The sequence below is a fragment of the Lytechinus pictus genome, chromosome 3 (genome assembly GCF_037042905.1).
Source record: "Lytechinus pictus isolate F3 Inbred chromosome 3, Lp3.0, whole genome shotgun sequence".
Taxonomy (NCBI): Eukaryota; Metazoa; Echinodermata; class Echinoidea; order Temnopleuroida; family Toxopneustidae; genus Lytechinus; species Lytechinus pictus.
Window position 1 is genome coordinate 58,146,584 of NC_087247.1, and position 18,516 is coordinate 58,165,099.

The 18,516-nt window shown below is 36.4% G+C and overlaps 1 protein-coding gene across 3 annotated transcripts in view; it reads left to right on the plus strand.

Annotated features, from left to right (window-relative positions):
• Positions 1-896: 896 nt before the first annotated feature.
• LOC129256911 (polynucleotide 5'-hydroxyl-kinase NOL9-like) overlaps positions 897-18,516 on the plus strand; it is a 28,152-nt gene continuing 10,532 nt past the window's right edge. For 2 of the 3 annotated variants that reach the window (XR_010293127.1, XR_010293128.1), the window contains exons 1-7: positions 967-1,181; positions 9,587-10,281; positions 11,491-11,914; positions 12,546-12,781; positions 13,490-13,587; positions 13,950-14,120; positions 14,639-14,849. Coding sequence is in view for 1 of the 3 variants with exons in the window: in XM_064097449.1 (XP_063953519.1) it covers positions 9,707-10,281; positions 11,491-11,914; positions 12,546-12,781; positions 13,490-13,587; positions 13,950-14,120; positions 14,639-14,849 (1,715 nt within the window). In the remaining 2 variants the exon portion in view is untranslated. Of the gene's footprint in view, positions 1,182-9,586; positions 10,282-11,490; positions 11,915-12,545; positions 12,782-13,489; positions 13,588-13,949; positions 14,121-14,638; positions 14,850-18,516 lie in introns of all 3 variants that reach the window. The other variant, XM_064097449.1, reaches the window with a different exon arrangement.

The window sequence follows — 18,516 nt, forward strand, 5'->3', positions numbered from 1 at the left end:
TCTTGGTGCAAGCTGAAAGAGGGGAAAAAATCTTTTTGAAGATACCATAAAAAAACTCGCTCTTCTTGCACTTCACTAGGTGGTACGTACTGTACGCGTACCGACTGCTTATGTGCAGCACTGAGCTTCAAGCGACTGAGTGATTCCGAAATAGGTGTAAAACTTTGTAAAAAAAAAAGTGTCAAAACGGCAAATATTCAACTTCTACTGGACTTTGGAGGCTCAGAATCAGATGCAAGTATTTTAGGTTGTGAATTATTTAGGGTGAGATTGTACATGTTTGAAAACCATTGAACGGGGAGCTGCGAAACTACACTAGCGCCTAGTTTTTATTGTTTGAAAACAAAGTGCGTAGCTTTGTTTACTTAGCCTTACTTAGGTCCCCCCATCATTCATAATCATAGTTCATACAATAATAAAACGATCCGAAAATTGGATTTCCGTCGAATGTTAGCATGGTTAGATGATCTCACGTTACTACTAATGCGTTGTCTGTATGTACGGGCCAACAACTCTTCAGTCTATGTATTGGTGAGTGGAGTCAACGCAGTTCAGCGGAACAACCAAAATACAGTGCAGAGACTGAAGCTTTTGGTCTAAAGTCCTAGACCTTACATGAACTCCAACACATCGGACTGATGATAATCCAGAGCGCCAGAGGCAGAGGCAGAGACTATAACTATAAGTGAGATTATATTTGGTCAAATAATCATTTAAATAGTGGTGGTAGGTTGCTTAATTTACTAATCTAATGTTTTCTTATCTTAAATGATAAATTCGCACTGAAATACACTTACGGGGTTGTCCTTTTCGCACCATTTCTGATTCTCAAGTCGGAGGAGGGGGAGGAGAATGTTCAGACTCCAAATTTAGACACGTGCAAACGGTGCGCATGTATGCAATGCGGTATGGTACCGATGCGATATGCACGCTCGCTCCAAAAGCTAAAGGCAAGCTAGGCTAGCCAGCTAGGCAAGCTCCAGCGGCGCGCGCGGCCACTGCACTGCACTAGACGTACCGCTACTGTATACTGCTATGCTAGCTACACGTAGACTTGCAGTCTGTAGCTTCCAGCGCTGTCATGACTGTGCCTGTGATCAGCTAGACAGGAGCCGGGGACAGGAGTCGTTTCTGGGGATTTATTTAACAATTTCTGACATTTTACTATCATCCCAATATTGGTAAGTGGAGCAAATGCAGTTCAGCAGAACAAAAAAATACAGAGACTGAACTAGAATTAGAAAAGCTTTTGCCTTTTGGTCTAACTTAGTTTTTTAGTTCTACTTCTAACTTTCTTCTAACTCTAACACTAACACTCACTAACAAAACAGTTAAACTCTAACTTAAAGTTAAAAAACTAAGTTAGACCAATACTATAGGCAAAAGCTTTTCTAAGAAGTAGAACTTAGAGTCTAAGTTCTACTTCTAACGTTAGGCCTGCCTAGCCAGGAGGCTTCTCTAAAGTCTAAGTTAAAATAATTTACTAACGATCTTACTCTCTCTCAATGAAGTAAGCATACGTTAGTAAATGATTTTTACTCTCTAGAAAAGTAGAAGCCTCCTGGCTAGGCCTGCCCCACTCACACGTATTGCGAGGTTAGTATTAGTATACTGCCCTCGCCTTGGCTTGAGCTTGGACTTGGTCTTGGTCATGTTGGTTGGAGGCTTGGTCCGGACCGGGGACCTCGACACGTCTTCAGTCACAGTCTGCAGTCAGTGCAGTGTCTGTCGGGTTGCCTCAGTAAGTCTATTAAACACTTAGGCCTAACCCAAGGGTTCATTACATGCCACCGCGCACAGAAAAATCAAGCCAAAGAAGTATGTTGTGGAAACCAGAAGTGGAATGGATCATGGATCCCAGCACGCGCAACCCACTAGTTAGAAATCCACTGCCAAACGCGGTTCATGGTGCGAGGTTTGTATACTAAATACTAATTATTACTAGTAATAGTATTACTAATAGTAATACTAACCTCGCAATACGTGTGAGTGAGGCCTAATGTTAGATCATGTAGATCTAGTAAAAGTAGTAGTAGTACTGTGACTACTGTGCATTTTCGAATTCATTAGGTAACGTTAATAATCCATCGCGCCTGGAATATAGTAATTTACCGTAGACAGTTGGCTGACGTCTGTTTCGAGGAGTTTTTAAAGTTTTTAACATTTCATTATTTTTGTAATTTCTCCTCGTACATAGAGTGACAGACAGCTGGCAGCCGTCTGTTTCAAGGAGTTTTTTAAACAACATTTTTATTTTTATTTTTTATTTCTCCTCGTACTCAGACAGCTCGCGATCGTGCAGCCGGCAGCTGCCATTACTAGAGGGTAAACAATGCAAAATTCCCCGACGGGGCTCATCGATTTTTGTCTTTATTTTTAAAGATATATATAAAAAGAACTGGGCCAAAATAAAGATTATTATTCCGTTTTGACCTCAAATGCAAAATGGGGAAAAATAAAATTTTTAATAAAAGAGGGAAAAAACAGTGACTTACTTTGCCTTCGGCTGTCACGCAACTCCCAATTCCCTGGTTTATCCAAATTTAATACATAAACATATGGCCATTGAGTCCCTAGGTACAGATCAAGTTAGAACTTCGGTCTCCGCAATTGGTGAGTGGAGCCAACGGAGTTCAGCAGAATAACCAATAAAACAGAGACCGAAGCTTTTGGTCTAGCGATCGTGTAGCTGCCATTTAGGGGTTAACTAAACAATGACATGCAAAATCCACCTGACGGGGCAACGGTTTTTGTCTTTTGGAACTATATCTCATAAAGAACTGGACCAAAATAAAGATTATTATTCTGTTTTGCCAACTTTTGGCCTGAAATGTACCAAAATGGGGAAAAATAAAGGGGAAAAAAAGTGACTTAAATCTATTTTGACTGTCAGCCTGTCGCGCAACTCCCACTTCCCTGGACCGGTTTATCTGAACTTACATGTAATACATAAACATATGGGGCGGTATTCTGAAAGCTCAATTAGCATTCTGGTATTCTGAAAAGTCTCTTATGTGACCCTTTCCTTATTTGGCAGGGATGCGTTATACGCACTTGCAATAGTAGTACACAGTATGACCACATGAAGACTAGTTAATTGAGTAGTTACGAGACTTTTGGTATTCTGAAAAGTCTCATAGCGCTCAATTAGCAGACTTTCCAATGGGGAAAGATAATGGTGATAAAAGGTCCATTAAGTCTCATCATCTCTTGCTTAGTCATTAGTGTGGCTTTCATTTCTTAAAAATATCATCAAATCGGTTCATTACTTTTTAAAACCAAAAGTAGGAGGAAGGAAGAGAATTAAGGAGAAAAATGAAATAGAATAAAGGGAAAGAAGGTAGAGTATATAGAAACAATCAAAATGAGGAATAGGGAATATATTTGATAATAAAGAAATTAGAAAAGAGGGAAACAGGAAACAGACATTGTGTACATATGTATAAGGGAAATATAACAATTCTTTTGTATATTTTCTTTATTATTACCATCATGCAGTATTTTATTTTTGCACATTATTTTGACAATGAGATTGCCAAATCATGGTAGGTGCAGCAATTAATGTTTTTAAGGGTGAATCAAAGTTTGTTTCCCCCCAAAAAAAATTTAAGAATAGACCCGTCTAGTATTCAAATGAATGTTCTCTCATATAATAAAATACAAAAAAATATTAAATAAGTGATGTCATTTTCCCACCTATAAAATCTTTTGATAAAATTTTGGATTTATTATGATTTTTTGATTTTTTTAAATTTTTTTTTTATTCAAATCAGCATTTGGTTGGGGAAGATTTCCCGTATTTAAATGAAATGAAAAGTATCATATTTTATCAAAGAAGCAGGAATTGATATCATACAAGAATCCCCTCCCTGAGACAGAGACAAATAAAATATTTTACAAGAAAGAAAAAAAAAGAAGCTATAAATGGATTCCTTTGACGAGTGGATACCATGCGTGACCAAAAAAAAAAAGTAAAAAGGATCTCTTTTTCAAGATAGGGCATGTTACGTATGTAATGTAATAAGGGTGTCAAAAACACTGAAATAATGAAAAAAGGGTATAGACCCTATATTTTTTTAGGAAAACTAAGAGCCTGTTCAGACCGGCAGAGATAGCGCGATCTAGCGCGCGCTAGATCGCGCTATCTCTGCGGTGTGGAAGGTACAACGTCGTTTCGGTCCGCCCAACAGCGAGCCACGGCGAGCCAAAACGGCGTGCCACTGGAGCACCTCTTGGGGGTGGTCCACGAGAGATAGCGCGGTCTAGCGCGCGCTAGATCGCGCTATCTCTGCCGGTGTGAACCCGAGCTACGATAGCACGCCGGAAGTCATCTACACGCGGGGAATTTTATACTCATTCTATTTTGGTGCGATCTGAATCTGAATCGGTACAACTCAACACTCCTAATTTTATGGAGTAAAACGCGTCGGAACATCGTGAAAATAGAAATATAGTAAGTAATGCGTCATGGCAACAGGACCTCTCAAAAAAGGGGGTGCTACGATAGACCGCGCTATCTCACTGCGGTGTGAATCCGGCGAATGCCAATGGGCGGACCGTGGATCGCGCTACGATAGCGCGATCCACGGTCCGCCCACGGTCCCCCCTTGCGGTGTGAACAGCCTCTAAGTTAGGCCCGTTTTGAAAGTCCATTTTTGATGCACGTGTACACGGCCTGTTTTTCGGTCGTGTACATGTGTACACGTTGTAAACACTGAGAGTCAGTTATTTTACATAATATGATAACTTGCGTTAGGCCTAAGCCATATCGATTATTTTATAAACAGCTTTAGTTTGATCGATGCATCGAAATTTGAAGGCGGGAAAATCAAGTCCTTTTTTTTTCTCCGTCATGACCACGCTGAAATGCGCCGAGGGCCAGGTAAAGCGTTGCACAAGCGGCCGGATGCAGAGCAATAAAGATCGTCTGTATTGTCCATGATCACAAAACAACTAAAAAAAAGATCTCCAAGCAGAATTCTTCCCAAAATATCTAAAACAATGATATTTGCAGATGACAAGATATAGGCCTTACGTTTGAAATAAAATAATATGGAAGGCAGAATCATGTCGATCGACTCACAGTCACAGTTCAGACTCGCACACACCCTATACTTCACTCACTCTCCTGCCTGAAACGACAGGTGTGCTTGCCGCCCAACAAGTGAGCCTAGCGGAGACCAACTTGGCCGAGATGTAGTTGGATCCAAAATGAGCTCCAAATTGATTGGAATAAATATCATACGTAATTTTCTCAGGATGGTCATTTGCATTGGTAGATGCTGATATAACGATTGTAAGAAAAGTTTGTGGATTATGAGTTATAACGATGTTCGAGAATTAATCCTGATAATGATATTCTTGATAATCCATTTTTAGACTCGGGATAATTGCAGAGCACTGACTCGACCAAAATAAATACGAGTGTCTCAAATTGAGCTCTAAATTTCTATGAATGATTATTGGATGTAAATTATTGTTGAATTATTACGATTTAATAAAATTCTATGGCCATACTAAAATTATTGGTAATGTCAGCAAATATGTTGTTGGAATATGGAAGTACTCCGGACGTCTCTGAGATAAAGTTCTATGCACATTGCGCATGCGTGATTGATGACATAATTTTCCATTCATGAATTATAATGCGGAGTTGTGAACAAACAAGCTTCAAATTAATGGGAATTGATATCAAACCCAATTTTTTCTGCTTTGTCATGTAAAAGTTTATTCTATGGTGATAATACGATCGTGAGAAGAGTTTCTGCAACAACAATGTTTGAATCAATCCTGACATGATATAGTTTTTTTAGGCAAGTGCACCCATCACTCGTTACGGAATTTGTGACGTCCGTCATTAAAAATGGAAACGAAATACAAATTGAATTGAATTGAATAACATCAAGGTCTAATTCATATTAATGATTATCATTTGCAAATTATTGTTAAAATATTACGATTAAATAATGTTCTATGGTCATAATAAGAAATATTGTTAATGAAAGAAAGATTTATTTTACATTGATCACGTCATGATTTTCCTTTCAGATCAATTTCGATCTGGTTGATTAAAGCATGTGTGCATGCGCGATCGATGACAATAAATTCCAGCACGAACAGACGAGTAAGACTCTAATTAGGTTCAAAATAAACTTCAAATTAATAGCAAATAGGCATCATAATTACACATGGTTTCATTTTGGGGAAATCAAGTAAGTAGTAGTTATTAAGGCGCGGCAAAAAGCTCATAGCTATTTTTATCAATCATAACGTCACTGCATCGTATGTAAACTTTGTGAACGCTGCCCGCGCCCCCAGGCCGCCAAAAGACAGATTTCATTCATTAAAAATAGTAAGTGAGCAACGTGGCTTCTTGCGCAAATGCAGAACTTCAAGGGTGGGTATGACAGTGGAATTTTAGTGATTAAAATTTGTGCAGCGTCTGAGAACTTAGAATTAATGTGAGGCTGTGGGCATGGTAATAGAATTGTTTTCAATCAAATATTGTTCACTTTTTTACAACTCCCACGCAAGTTTTATACAGATGCTACCGTTTACTCGGTCATGGAATTCAGTACACGTGCACTGACTTGACCGGGCGTGTACACGTGTACCCGAAAGGCCGAAACGGGCCTAAACTAAGTGTTTATGGTCCAATTTGAGGGAGGTGTGTATACTAAACCCAATGAAAGTAGAAATGTAAAGCCAACGTCTGTGACATATTAACAATTAAGATATCGTTGTACTTGTTTAGGGGTCAATTCAGGGAATACTTGTCAAGGGTATACGTTTTGTTTCCAATACTTGTTAAGGGTAGGGTTTCACACCCTACTTATTGAAACCCCATGGTCACACATGGTATCCACTCATTGGAAGTGCCCCCCCCCCCCCCCCGGGTCTATACTTGTTGTTTGGCCTAATTTGCAGATGAAAGTGGCACTGACAAGTTGAAAATATTCAGTGCTCACCCGGTGCACACTGAATGCCTGACTCTGAGCCTGAGCTGAGGCTCAAGCTCTGCGCTATTTAACTCTTATTTTTCTTATCTAGGTCCTTACGTTAGATCTAATGTTAGTTTTTAGGTTTAGGCCTACCGTAGATCTACTCTTGATTTACTAGGTTTTTGTGATTTCTTTGTTTGGCTCTTAATTGGCCAGATTGCTATGCCAGGAAATCCCACGAGGGGGGGGGGGGGAGGGCAGTCAAATATATTGCTGTACACATGCGTGACCAAAAAACGCTTTTAAAGGGGGTTTTTTTTTCAGTTTTGGACGTGGGCCGCGCGTGCACTCGTTAAGGGAATCAAAAACAATGATTTTCAAAGAAAAGGGTGGTTTTGGAAGACTGGTTAATGGTCAATCGCGGGGTCAAACGTATTTAGGGTATGTTTATTTTTCCAAAGCTTTTTTTTAAGACTAGCCAAATGTGTTTAGGGTATATTTTTTTCCCCAATCTTTATCTCGCGGGGTCATATTCTGTTTAGGGGCCAAAATGTGTAAATAAAGCCCGTAAAAAAATTGTTTAGGGGGTTATTTTGCACACAGAGAAAAACCCACTTAGGGGGTGTTTGGAAATAAGTTGGTCATGCATGTGTACAGCAATACATTTGACTGCCCCCCCCCCCCACCCGGGGAAATCCTTTAGTTTAGGCCTAACATGACACATAATACAAATGGGGATAGAAATGGAAATCTGTGCGAAATAAGCAGGAAATATCTTGGTTAAAAAAATCCAAAGCCAAAGGCAAATTGATCTGTAACGTTACTGCGTTTTAGTCACATTACACTAGTGCAAGGTTAGTAGACCTATTAATACTAACCTTGCACCAAGAACCGCATTTGGCAGTGGATTTCTAACTAGGCTAGTGGGTCGCGTGTGCTGTGACGCAACTTCTGGCATCCACGACTCACGACTTCTATAGCCGCCGCTTTTTCGATGGCGGCGACGGCGTCAACATCAAATCTTAACCGATTTTTAATTATTTGAAATGACAGCATAACTAAAGTATATGGACCTCGTTCATGAAACTTGGACATAAGGTTGATCAAGGTCAAAGGTCATTTAAGGGGTCAATGAACTTTGAACAAGTTGGGGGTATTTGTTAAATTACCATCATATCTTTGAAAGTTTATGGATCTGATTCATATAACTTGGACATAAGAGTAATCAAGTATCAGTAAACATCATGTGCAAGTGTTAGGTTACATGACAAAGGTCAACTCATTTAAGGTCAATGAACTTTGACCATGTTGGGGGTATTTGTTTACTCTTTAGCGATTCATGGAATATTTGCCCAAACTCTTGAAATATTTCTGGTATTCCATTCTAAGCCATCCGATATAATATAAGTATTGATTTAATGAAACTCACCTTTGAAACCCCAAAGATTATGTCATTTTCTACCATTGTGCAAATTCTTGTCAGTCAACTGGCTCCTAAATTGGCAAGATTCAAAGTACCCCTGGACTACATCTACAGGTACAAGGAGTAAACTTACAGCTTAAATGCCAATGTATTTTAGTGTGTGTGTTTTTTTTAGCATTCAATTGCCATGATTTAGTAATTTTGGGGAAATATGACCTTTTCTGTTTGAAATTCAGTAAAAAAAATTGTAGTCATCACTTATTCTTGAAATGGATCCCCAAGTTAAAACCCAAATTCTAATTAATTCATTAAGGCATCGTGGCCCTCGTATATGGAACAATCTCTCTGATAATGTCAAGTGTTCAACTACCTTAACTTCATTTAAAGCCAAGTTAAAAAACGTGTATATACATGTAAGTGAATATTCAAAATAATTTTTTTTTCTGCCTAATTCTACACTTTCCCCGATTGTCCCCTGTCCCCCCTTGTATGTATGCTGCTGATTGCTGATGCTGTGTGCATATTTTTCATTTAATTTTCATATGTATTTTTACCTTGTTTTACTGGGAGCTACAACTCACAAGTTCTTATGAACTTTTCAGTAGTTTTCCTTTTTTCTCTTTTACATGTAATTTTCATTCTTGTACATATTGTATATTGTTTTGTTTTTTTATTGGTGAGAAAATTAATAAATTGAACTTGTATTTAAAACATCAAGAGCATAAATCATACAATATAGTTAATTGATTTGATTACAGAAAATTGCATCATTCGTTGGAAAAAAAAGTTTTAAAACAATAAAAAGCATTTTATTTGTTTTGTTTTTTTATATAAAAACATTTTTATTACAACCCTTTTACCCTGGAACAAACTAATTTGATACTGACACAATATGACATCACAGACCTGAGGCTGATGGGGAAAAAATAACTATTTTCAAAATATGATAATTGGAGCTAGACCTTTATTCAAGAAAATTACACTGCTGGCAAGCATTGAAAATTCATAACCCTTGCATTCCTTTATTTTGTAGTTTAATCTTTTAATTGGTATGTTTTGTTAGTATAAACTTTCACCTTGGGGTCTGATCAGTGTCTTAAAGTAATTGTCTACAGATGTAACTGTCGGGGGTGGTAGTAATTTTGTTGAACTTTATTTTATTCTCGGTGGTATTTATCCTTTGGGGTCATTTCCTTTTTTTTTCTTTCTTTGTGATATACAGAGCATCTAGATAGAAGGAAGAATGTACTGAACAGTGTTTGGTTGAAATGTCAATGTTTTAATCCAGGACTCCACGTTATTGAGGCGAGAACTCTGAACAAACTGAAGCCACGCATGATTCATGAAGCCTGTTCGTGACAAGAAGAAAATCATGTCAAACCCACTACGAAGAAAAAAGAGTAAAGGGGAAAAGTGTGTATCAGATCCTAATTTGGTTGAGGTATGTGATCTCAAAGAGAAAACAGACAAGGTAAAAAGATCCATGCCTGAAAAGTCGGGCTTTATCAGAGAAGTGCATACTCCTTTGGGTGCTCCATCTGCAAAGAGGCGTCGACAGGAGGGTAGGAGTACTCAAGGTATCTCAGCCTTGGTCCTGACCCCAGCTGCAGCAACTAAGCAAGATACCCAGGTGACAGTCATCAATACATCATTTCAAGAAGATTATAGTACTCTATCTGGGAGCAGCAGTTCCATCTTGGATACATTGCCAGTAACCATTCCCCACATAGATTCTTCAAGAGCTCCAACAACTTCAGAAGATTCATTTGACAGCACATCATCAAAGAATGAGCTACTGTCATCATCATGGTCTTCAATATCCAATGATGAAGGAGGAGGTGACTTTAGTGATGGACTGACTACTCCTCCAGTAGAATCCTTTCAAGGAGCAAATAGTAATCTTGGTGAGGACTACAGGTAAGTAAAGAGCTATTTTAGAGGTTTTGAAGAGGTTAGATGCCCTCGCACCTTTGGATGTCAGCCTTTGAAATTCAAGATGCATCTCCCTTATTTCAATATAATCTACACTGTTTCATGATAAGAGATATGGTAGTGCAAGGTTTTACACTTATGTCTCAGAAATTGGAAAAGAAAGGAAAAATATCAAATTGCATGGTATTGTGTCTGTGCATTATACACATGTAGTTGTAATATCTCTTATTAAAAGGTTAACAAATGAACTGGATTATACTGTTACTAAGCAGAAGTTAATTGTTTGGATAAAACAAAGGATGCATGCTGTTCCAGTAGAATAGAATAATATGTACATAGAAATATAATATAAAGTTATTTGTCCTATGAAAATTTGAAATGTCCAAAGGATATTGTTTCTCATCTTTTTCCAAGAAGGGTTAACTGCACAGAAGTAAACATACATCTATGTATTATCTAAATGAATAGATATGTTATATTCCACATACTAAGAATCTTTCTATAGGATTGGTCAGAAGTCGGTCACGTGATAAAGTGTAGTTTCCCCATCAATCATCACTCGCAGTGATGAACCTTTTTTGTTTCACTGATCTTGTTCAGCACAAAGGGTCATAACACGTGATAAATTAGTTTGAGTACATGTACGTGCGCATTCTGCCACTCAATTTTTTCGGTCTATCATTCTCCATCACCTGCAGTGACAATCGCACAAGATGTAAATGGGCGCACAGTGTACATACGCCCTAAAAGTGCATTACCCCTCGATTGTTTTGTTGTGATGGTAAAGTTCCTTTGTGAGGTCACAATAAATCTTGTTGGAGCAAGGTCTCGGATGCTTACGCACAGTTTACATACGCGCTAGCACTAAAACAAGCATAATCGTTTCGATAGATTTTTTTTTTTAAAGGAAACCTGGATTTTAAAAACTCTTACAAAGACGTATTGATATTGGTCTCTTTGTTTATAGTGGTTCTCGATGTGGAATAGAAAGCATATAATCACCTCTTGATTTCAGGTGACGAGGCAAACTATCACTTTCTCGGCAAGCTTCATCGGATAGCTTCATCCAGCTTGCCTCGTAAGTGATAGTTTGCCCATCACCTTCACCAACGGTGTTTATTTGCTTACTATAGCATCATCTTTTCATTCAGATCTTTTCCATATTTTGGACTTTTGAAACCTCTCTTTACACAGATTAGTGTCTCTGGAGACTGGGTCATCATATCTTCTTCTTTTGCAAAGAGACACCCGAATACCTGTCAGAGGACTTGCTCAAATCTCTTGCCTCTATGGAGCAGTTATCATCCATGGTTATAAGATAAAACAACAGACCCCTAACCAAAGCATTGCAACTGTCTTCTGTCCTGTCAATGTCAGTGCAAAGTGTCTTGAGATTGGCCACTCAGAGAGGAGAGAACTAGAGCAGAAAGAGAAGAATGCATTGCTACAATCTATTTCTGCTCTGCAGCCATGTTCCATGACAGCGCAGGAGGTACTTTCAGAGATGAGTGATATGTCTACCTTGGTATTAGTGTCCAAATTGAATCATCAGCCAAGCAGCTTCATCACAAGTCATATGACATATAAGAATCTATACAGCGGAGGTAGTGCTAAAAAGGTAATCTATATCTCCATATACATTTCAATCTCACTCATCATTCTTATATTCAAGTAGGGGCGGATCCATGATTTTCCAAAGAGGGGGTGGCATATTTTCTCAAGGAAAATTTGACAAGCAAAAAAAAAGGAAATAAAATGTTTTCACCAAAAAATGAAAGTCGTTTCATCCATGTCAAATTTGACAAGTTAAAAACAATCAGAAAAGAAAAAAAAGGTCTTCACTTGTGTATGAATGACATATTCCCATTAAAAATATATGCTGTTACATTGTACTTGTGTGTAAGAATGGTATATTTTATGGCTCTCAAAAGGGGGAGGGGCATGGGCCGGATGTGCCCCACCCCCCAGGATCCGCCACTGTATTCGAGGAAGAGGGTATTTGCCAAGATGGCATACAGTGTAGATCTAGAAGAAAAAGCTTTCACTTAAGTTCATGCTAGAATATTGTATTCCCACCATTATGAATTTGTCTGTAGTTACATAAATCATTCTTAATTCTCCTTAATAGGACATTATATTGTTGTTCTGTGAAGTTCAACATGAATAAGTTTAGGTATAAAGTACTTAATATTTGTTATGTATGTTTGTAGTTATGTGATATCTTTTCTTCATAATACTAAATAATACAGATGCTGCAGAAGTCTGAGATTGCTGTTTGTGATAAGGTTGGATTATTCATTAATCCAGGGACAGTCCATTATCAGAATGTGATTCAGCTTCACCCAGACTATGACTCCGCAGCTCAGATATTGCTTGAGGCTATACAGAGTGATAGCAGCAACTCTCCTAGAGTCATGTTTGTAGGGCCAAAAAACTCTGGCAAGTCCACAGCTCTACGATACCTGGCTAACAGACTGCTCTCTGTGTAAGCATTCTGTTTAACGTAATTGAAGTTTGTGTACAATGTATGTACTTACAAACACTACATGTAGCTCCATGATTGTTCCTACACTTCATTTAAGACACCCACCACAAAATAAAAGCAATACTTAACTACCTACTCCATTTTCCCCCTAATCCTAAATTGAAAATGTAAACATGGATTCATGAGCATAAATCGCAAAATGCATTTGAACAGAGCCCATTAAAATGTCCACCCAAGTTTTTGTAAATAAAAGAAAGTGTTCAATGATTCTTGGGAGAAAATGTGTAATTGCTGAGAAATGAGCAAAACAAGCATGGCATGTTAGTCAGATGTGCCCTTTTCCAAGTAATAATAATACATTATCCTACATGTGCTTGTCTGTGTTGATGATCTTAAGATGAGTGTGATCTTAGATTTCATGATTTGACAAAGTTAAGTTTATGTATACCAGATCTAGATCTACAATGATATGACAATCAACCAAAGGGTCTCATGTGAAATGAGCTTTACCTTTAAGGTTAATAAGATAATTCTATTATTTGATGAAAAGAGATTATTTACTTCATGAAATCGGATCGTTTAATACCCCAACATGTAATGCACTTGTCATGATTTAGGCTACTTTCAAAAGTTTCATTTAATTTCATATCTACAAGTGTTTTTTCTTTGATCATCCTATTGATTATTATTTTATTTTCTTTTATGAAGTTCACAAAATGTAGGTTACCTGGAATGTGACCCTGGTCAATGTGAATTCACCACACCTGCAATTTTATCCCTTCATATCATCAAGGAAGCATTATTAGGTAAGGAGTTATACTTGTTCATCATTTAAGTGACTCCTGTTTGTGATTAAATGAATTTCATATTCGCTTGTGTACAGATGGATTTTTCTTCTTACCTCTGCCCTCTCTCTTCTACTCTCTCTCTCTCTCACTATCAACTGTAAATATACATAAAATGTATGCCAGTGTACAAATCCCAATCAATGTCAAATGAATTAGAATATTTAGTTCAGTACCTACAATACATCAACTTAGCCTCATTATTGAGACTGATTTACTGAGTGAGATTGAAAGCTTAGCCACTAATTTACTCATAGATAACTGACGATGTAAAGTCACTGCACAATTTAGATAATATACTATAATTATTTTTCTTTTTTTAGGACCACCATTCACTCATGTCCAGAGTGCAGAGAAGGCATACTTCCTTGGAGATGTGAATGTCGATGATCATGCTGAGAACTATGTCAAGATGATTACTGCCCTCTACAGGCAATATTCTGACCAATTATCTCATCTGCCATTGTTTATCAATACTATGGGATGGGTTGAAGGTAGGTTGAATTTATTTCTATCCTGCTGTAAAAACAAATATTTTCAAAATTGATATTCGATCAATTATAGGGTCAATTCACATTAGCATCTTATCTGCAAATCTATTGAGGATATTCTTACACTAATACCTGTTGGCAGTAAACAGAATGTGAATATTTAGTAGCGGTATGTTAGAATCTGGCTGATTATGCTACATGCATCTTCCATGGACCCCAGTCCCCATGTATGCGATCTCAGTCTCCAGCAGTGAAAGATTATAAGGTCAGAAGTGAGAGCTGTAGATGACTGGTGAATTTTCATTAAAATGATTCAAATAGTTTATGTGGATAGCATCCTGTAGAGATGTGCACTGCTCTGTGTGTCATTAAATGATGTCTGTATTAATGTATGTTACAAACAGATAGATTGTTTGCTTTAAATGCATTGTATCACTAATTCATTACCAAGAAGAAATGCAATTAGAATTATGAAAATGTTAATTATTCAATCAATTTATATGGACTGTTTTCATGTCAAGGTCTTGGACTGAGACTTCTTGGTGAGGTAGCCCGCATCACTCAACCTACCCATATCATCTGTCTTGGGTCACCTGATGAGAGATTAGTAGCCCTCTTCAACCAGAATGAAGGAAAGAATCTAAGTTACTTCAGTGTACCTTCTGTGACAGGGCAACCTCTCCTTCCTCCAAAGCAGTTCTTGAGAATAGAAGCAAAATGTCAAACAGACAGGTATACCATATTAACCCTTTGCCCAAGATAATATGAGGTTGAATCTGTAGAAAATATTCGCTATACTGACCTCTGATAGTGTCCATCAGGTTAACTCTTAAAATTTGCGATAAATTTTAGCATGATGGGATTTTTGTATATCATTTGGTGAAAATAGTCAATTCGAAAACAAAAGGACGTTGTGCTAGACAATCCACATAAAAGTGAGAGGAGAAATGCTCATTTGTATTTTATATTTAGTCATCGTAAGAATTATAAATATGTAGGCCTACATATGAAAATAGATATCAGATAAAAGTAAAGAAATAAAGTAAAGGAAAAGAAGATAAATAAGAATGAACTTCAGAAGGACACCCAGTTAATCATGCCCACAGACATCACTGTTCTTGAGAATGAGTGTCAGTGATGTTAAAATAGTAGGGACTGCCATTTTAATCATAGAAATATCAATGCAAGAACATGTTTTATTTTTCATCTCCAAGATTATCTTCTGTACGTCATGAATTAAAAAGTTATTCCATCAGAGGTCCACATAGTGAACACTCTTCGGCAGGCTTTTGTTTTCTGATGAAACTAAGCATTTTCTTCAGTAAGATTCTCATATGAAAAAATCATGAATGGTATTGAAATCAGAGTTATCTATTTCCAGACACTTGTAAGAAATACATCACACTTGGTTAACACTTGTTGCCAAAGATAGTATGGAAAGCTTGATTTAATATCAAGTATTTCAATTACCCATTTGTCATCAGGGTTATTGCTAGGATTCGGAATTTCCATACCATAGAATCTAAAACGATTGATGATGGCAAAATAAAAACAAAGGTAGATTGGACATTCTATGATGATAGTATCTCATAAAATGTCTTTAAATGATCCTCCTTTTCCATGGTTACAAAAAGACACTTTCTTAGATTATTCTTTGGGCCTGATGTTGCCATCATAAAATGATGAAAAGTGGCCCATGACTGATGGAATGAGCAGTCAACCCAAACCAATCATAATCAGGGGCCGAAGCCACTTGTTCCTAGGTCTGAAACGGTCCCCCCTTCACAGCCTGTATGGAAGCAAGCTAGGGTTGTCATCTCCATAGGGAGCCTCATCAGCTATGAGCCAAGTTTTGCCACTTATTTCTAGACCCACTAGAATCACTAATACTTCCGCAACTCTGATTGACAATTTTTTCTCCAATATACGTTCAAAATTTAAAGCTGGTATAATTATCTGACATGTCTGATCATTTCCCAATTTTCATGTATTGTTCTAATCAATATCAGCCAAACAAACTTCCCGATTATGTATCTAAGAGGCGTGTTTTAGTGATATAAATATATCTCGTTTGAAACAGAGTTTAGAAGAAGAATCTTGGGATGATGTATTTAGTACAGAATGTGTTGACGAGTCCTACGAAACATCTATTGATAACTTCATGAGTCATGTTAATGAAAATATTCCTTTTGCAAAGCCCAAGTCCAAAAATTATAAAAGATCACCCAGACTACCTTGGATAACGAATTCAATTCTTTGTTCGATAAATAGAAACAATCGATTATACTATAAATATATATCAAGATTAACTGAGAATACTCGGAGCCAATATACTAATTATAAGAATATACTAACAGGGGTCATCCGTACTGCTAAAAAGGAATATTACCATGATCAATTTAATCAATGCAAGAATGATCTTAAAAAAACATGGAAATTGATCAATTCTACCATCAATAATGGACCAAAGTTTTCAAAGATAACTAAGCTTATGCATAATGATTCTATTATTGAAGATAAAGTTCAGATGGCAAATATTTTCAACAATTACTTTTCACAAGTTGGATTTAAGCTAAAATCAAATAAAAGTGCAGGATTTGATAACATTGATAACAACCTTTTACAGAAAACTATGAATTATATAATTGACCCTCTTATTTATATATTCAATTTGTCATTATCATCGGGAAATATTCCAAAATCAATGAAAATTTCTAAGATACACCTGTTAATCATTTGTAAATTTTGTGATTTATTTCAATTTGTATAATAAAAACAGAATTATAAAAAAAAAATAAAAAAAAATAAAAAGATAATACCAGTCTTCAAAAAAGGTGATAGTTCTTTAGCAAGTAACTACAGACCGATTTCATTGCTTACAAACTTATCTAAAATTCTTGAAAAATTGGTTCACATATGAACCATTTGGTTTTTTTTAAAGCACAACATCCTATTCGATACTCAATTTGGTTTCCGGGAAAAGAGTAGCACTTCCCACGCAATACTTTCTTTGGTTCAAACAGTTGCCAAAGCTTATGACAAGTCTTTGAATACGATTGGTTTGTTTTTAGATTTTTCAAAAGCATTCGATACAGTTGATCATAACATTCTCCTTTATAAACTTTCTCATTATGGAATAAGAGGGGTGGTTCAAGAATTATCTAACTGGGCGTTAACAGTTCGTTTCACTTGATTGTAAACCTGTCCTTTGTGGAGTTCCACAGGGCAGCATTCTTGGCCCACTTTTGTTCATTACTTATATAAATGATATTGATATGTCGTCTAGATTGCTTCAATTTATACTTTATGCTGATGACTCTAATATATTTCTGTCGCACCCTGACCCAGAGCAATTGACGCAAATATTCAATGACGAACTAAAAAATGTTTCTAATTGGATAACAGCTAACAAACTCTCTCTTAACCTAGAAAAAACTAGCTACATGCTATTTAGCAACAAGATTACGACTGTACCAAAAGATGTAAATTTAAATGATACTGTCATTCAAAGAGTGCGATCTACTAAATTTTTGGGACTGATCATTGACAAAAAACTTTCTTGGAAAGCACATATTGATAATATTTGTAAAATCATTGCTCGCAACATTGGTGTCATTAGAAAATTAAGTTACTTCCTACCCCATTATATTTTGTTATCATTGTATTCAACGTTGATTTTACTTTACTTGAATTACGGAGTTGTTGCGTGGGGTAATGCAGCGAATTCTCAAATTAATAGACTTTTTATTTTACAAAAAAGAGTGATTCGTATTATTAGTCATGCATAATTCAGGGCACATACAAATATTCTGTTTTTGAGAAATAAAGTCTTGAAGGTTAAAGATTTATATTCTTTTCAACTCAGACAGTTAATGTACAAGTTTATCAATAAACAATTACCGTTACCTTTTAATAATATGTTTGTAAAAATGAAACAATTCATAAGCACTTCACTCGCCAGGCGAGTTCCTTTCATTTACCTCTGAATAGAACATCGTTTGCACAGAAGACATTTGTTTTTACTGGTCCAAAATTATGGAATTCTTTTTCAAAGGATATTATACAATGTAATTCAATACAGAATTTCAAAGGAAAACTTAAAAAATATCTTCTGAATTCATATAAGATTATCGTTTTTCCCAAAGTAATGTAATTCAGAACTTAATATGTAAATGTGTTTATTAATTTCTCTTTGTATATATGTTTAATCGTTTTATGATTTCTGTATACAGTGTATACTGAATCATTTATTTTTATTATTATTTATTTATTTTTATTTTTATTTTTTTATTCATTATATATACATATATTGTTTATTTCTTTATTTTATCTTATTTTCTATTCATAAAATTTACTTATAAAAGGGGGCCTTCACCCTACAAGCTCTGCTTTTTAGTTG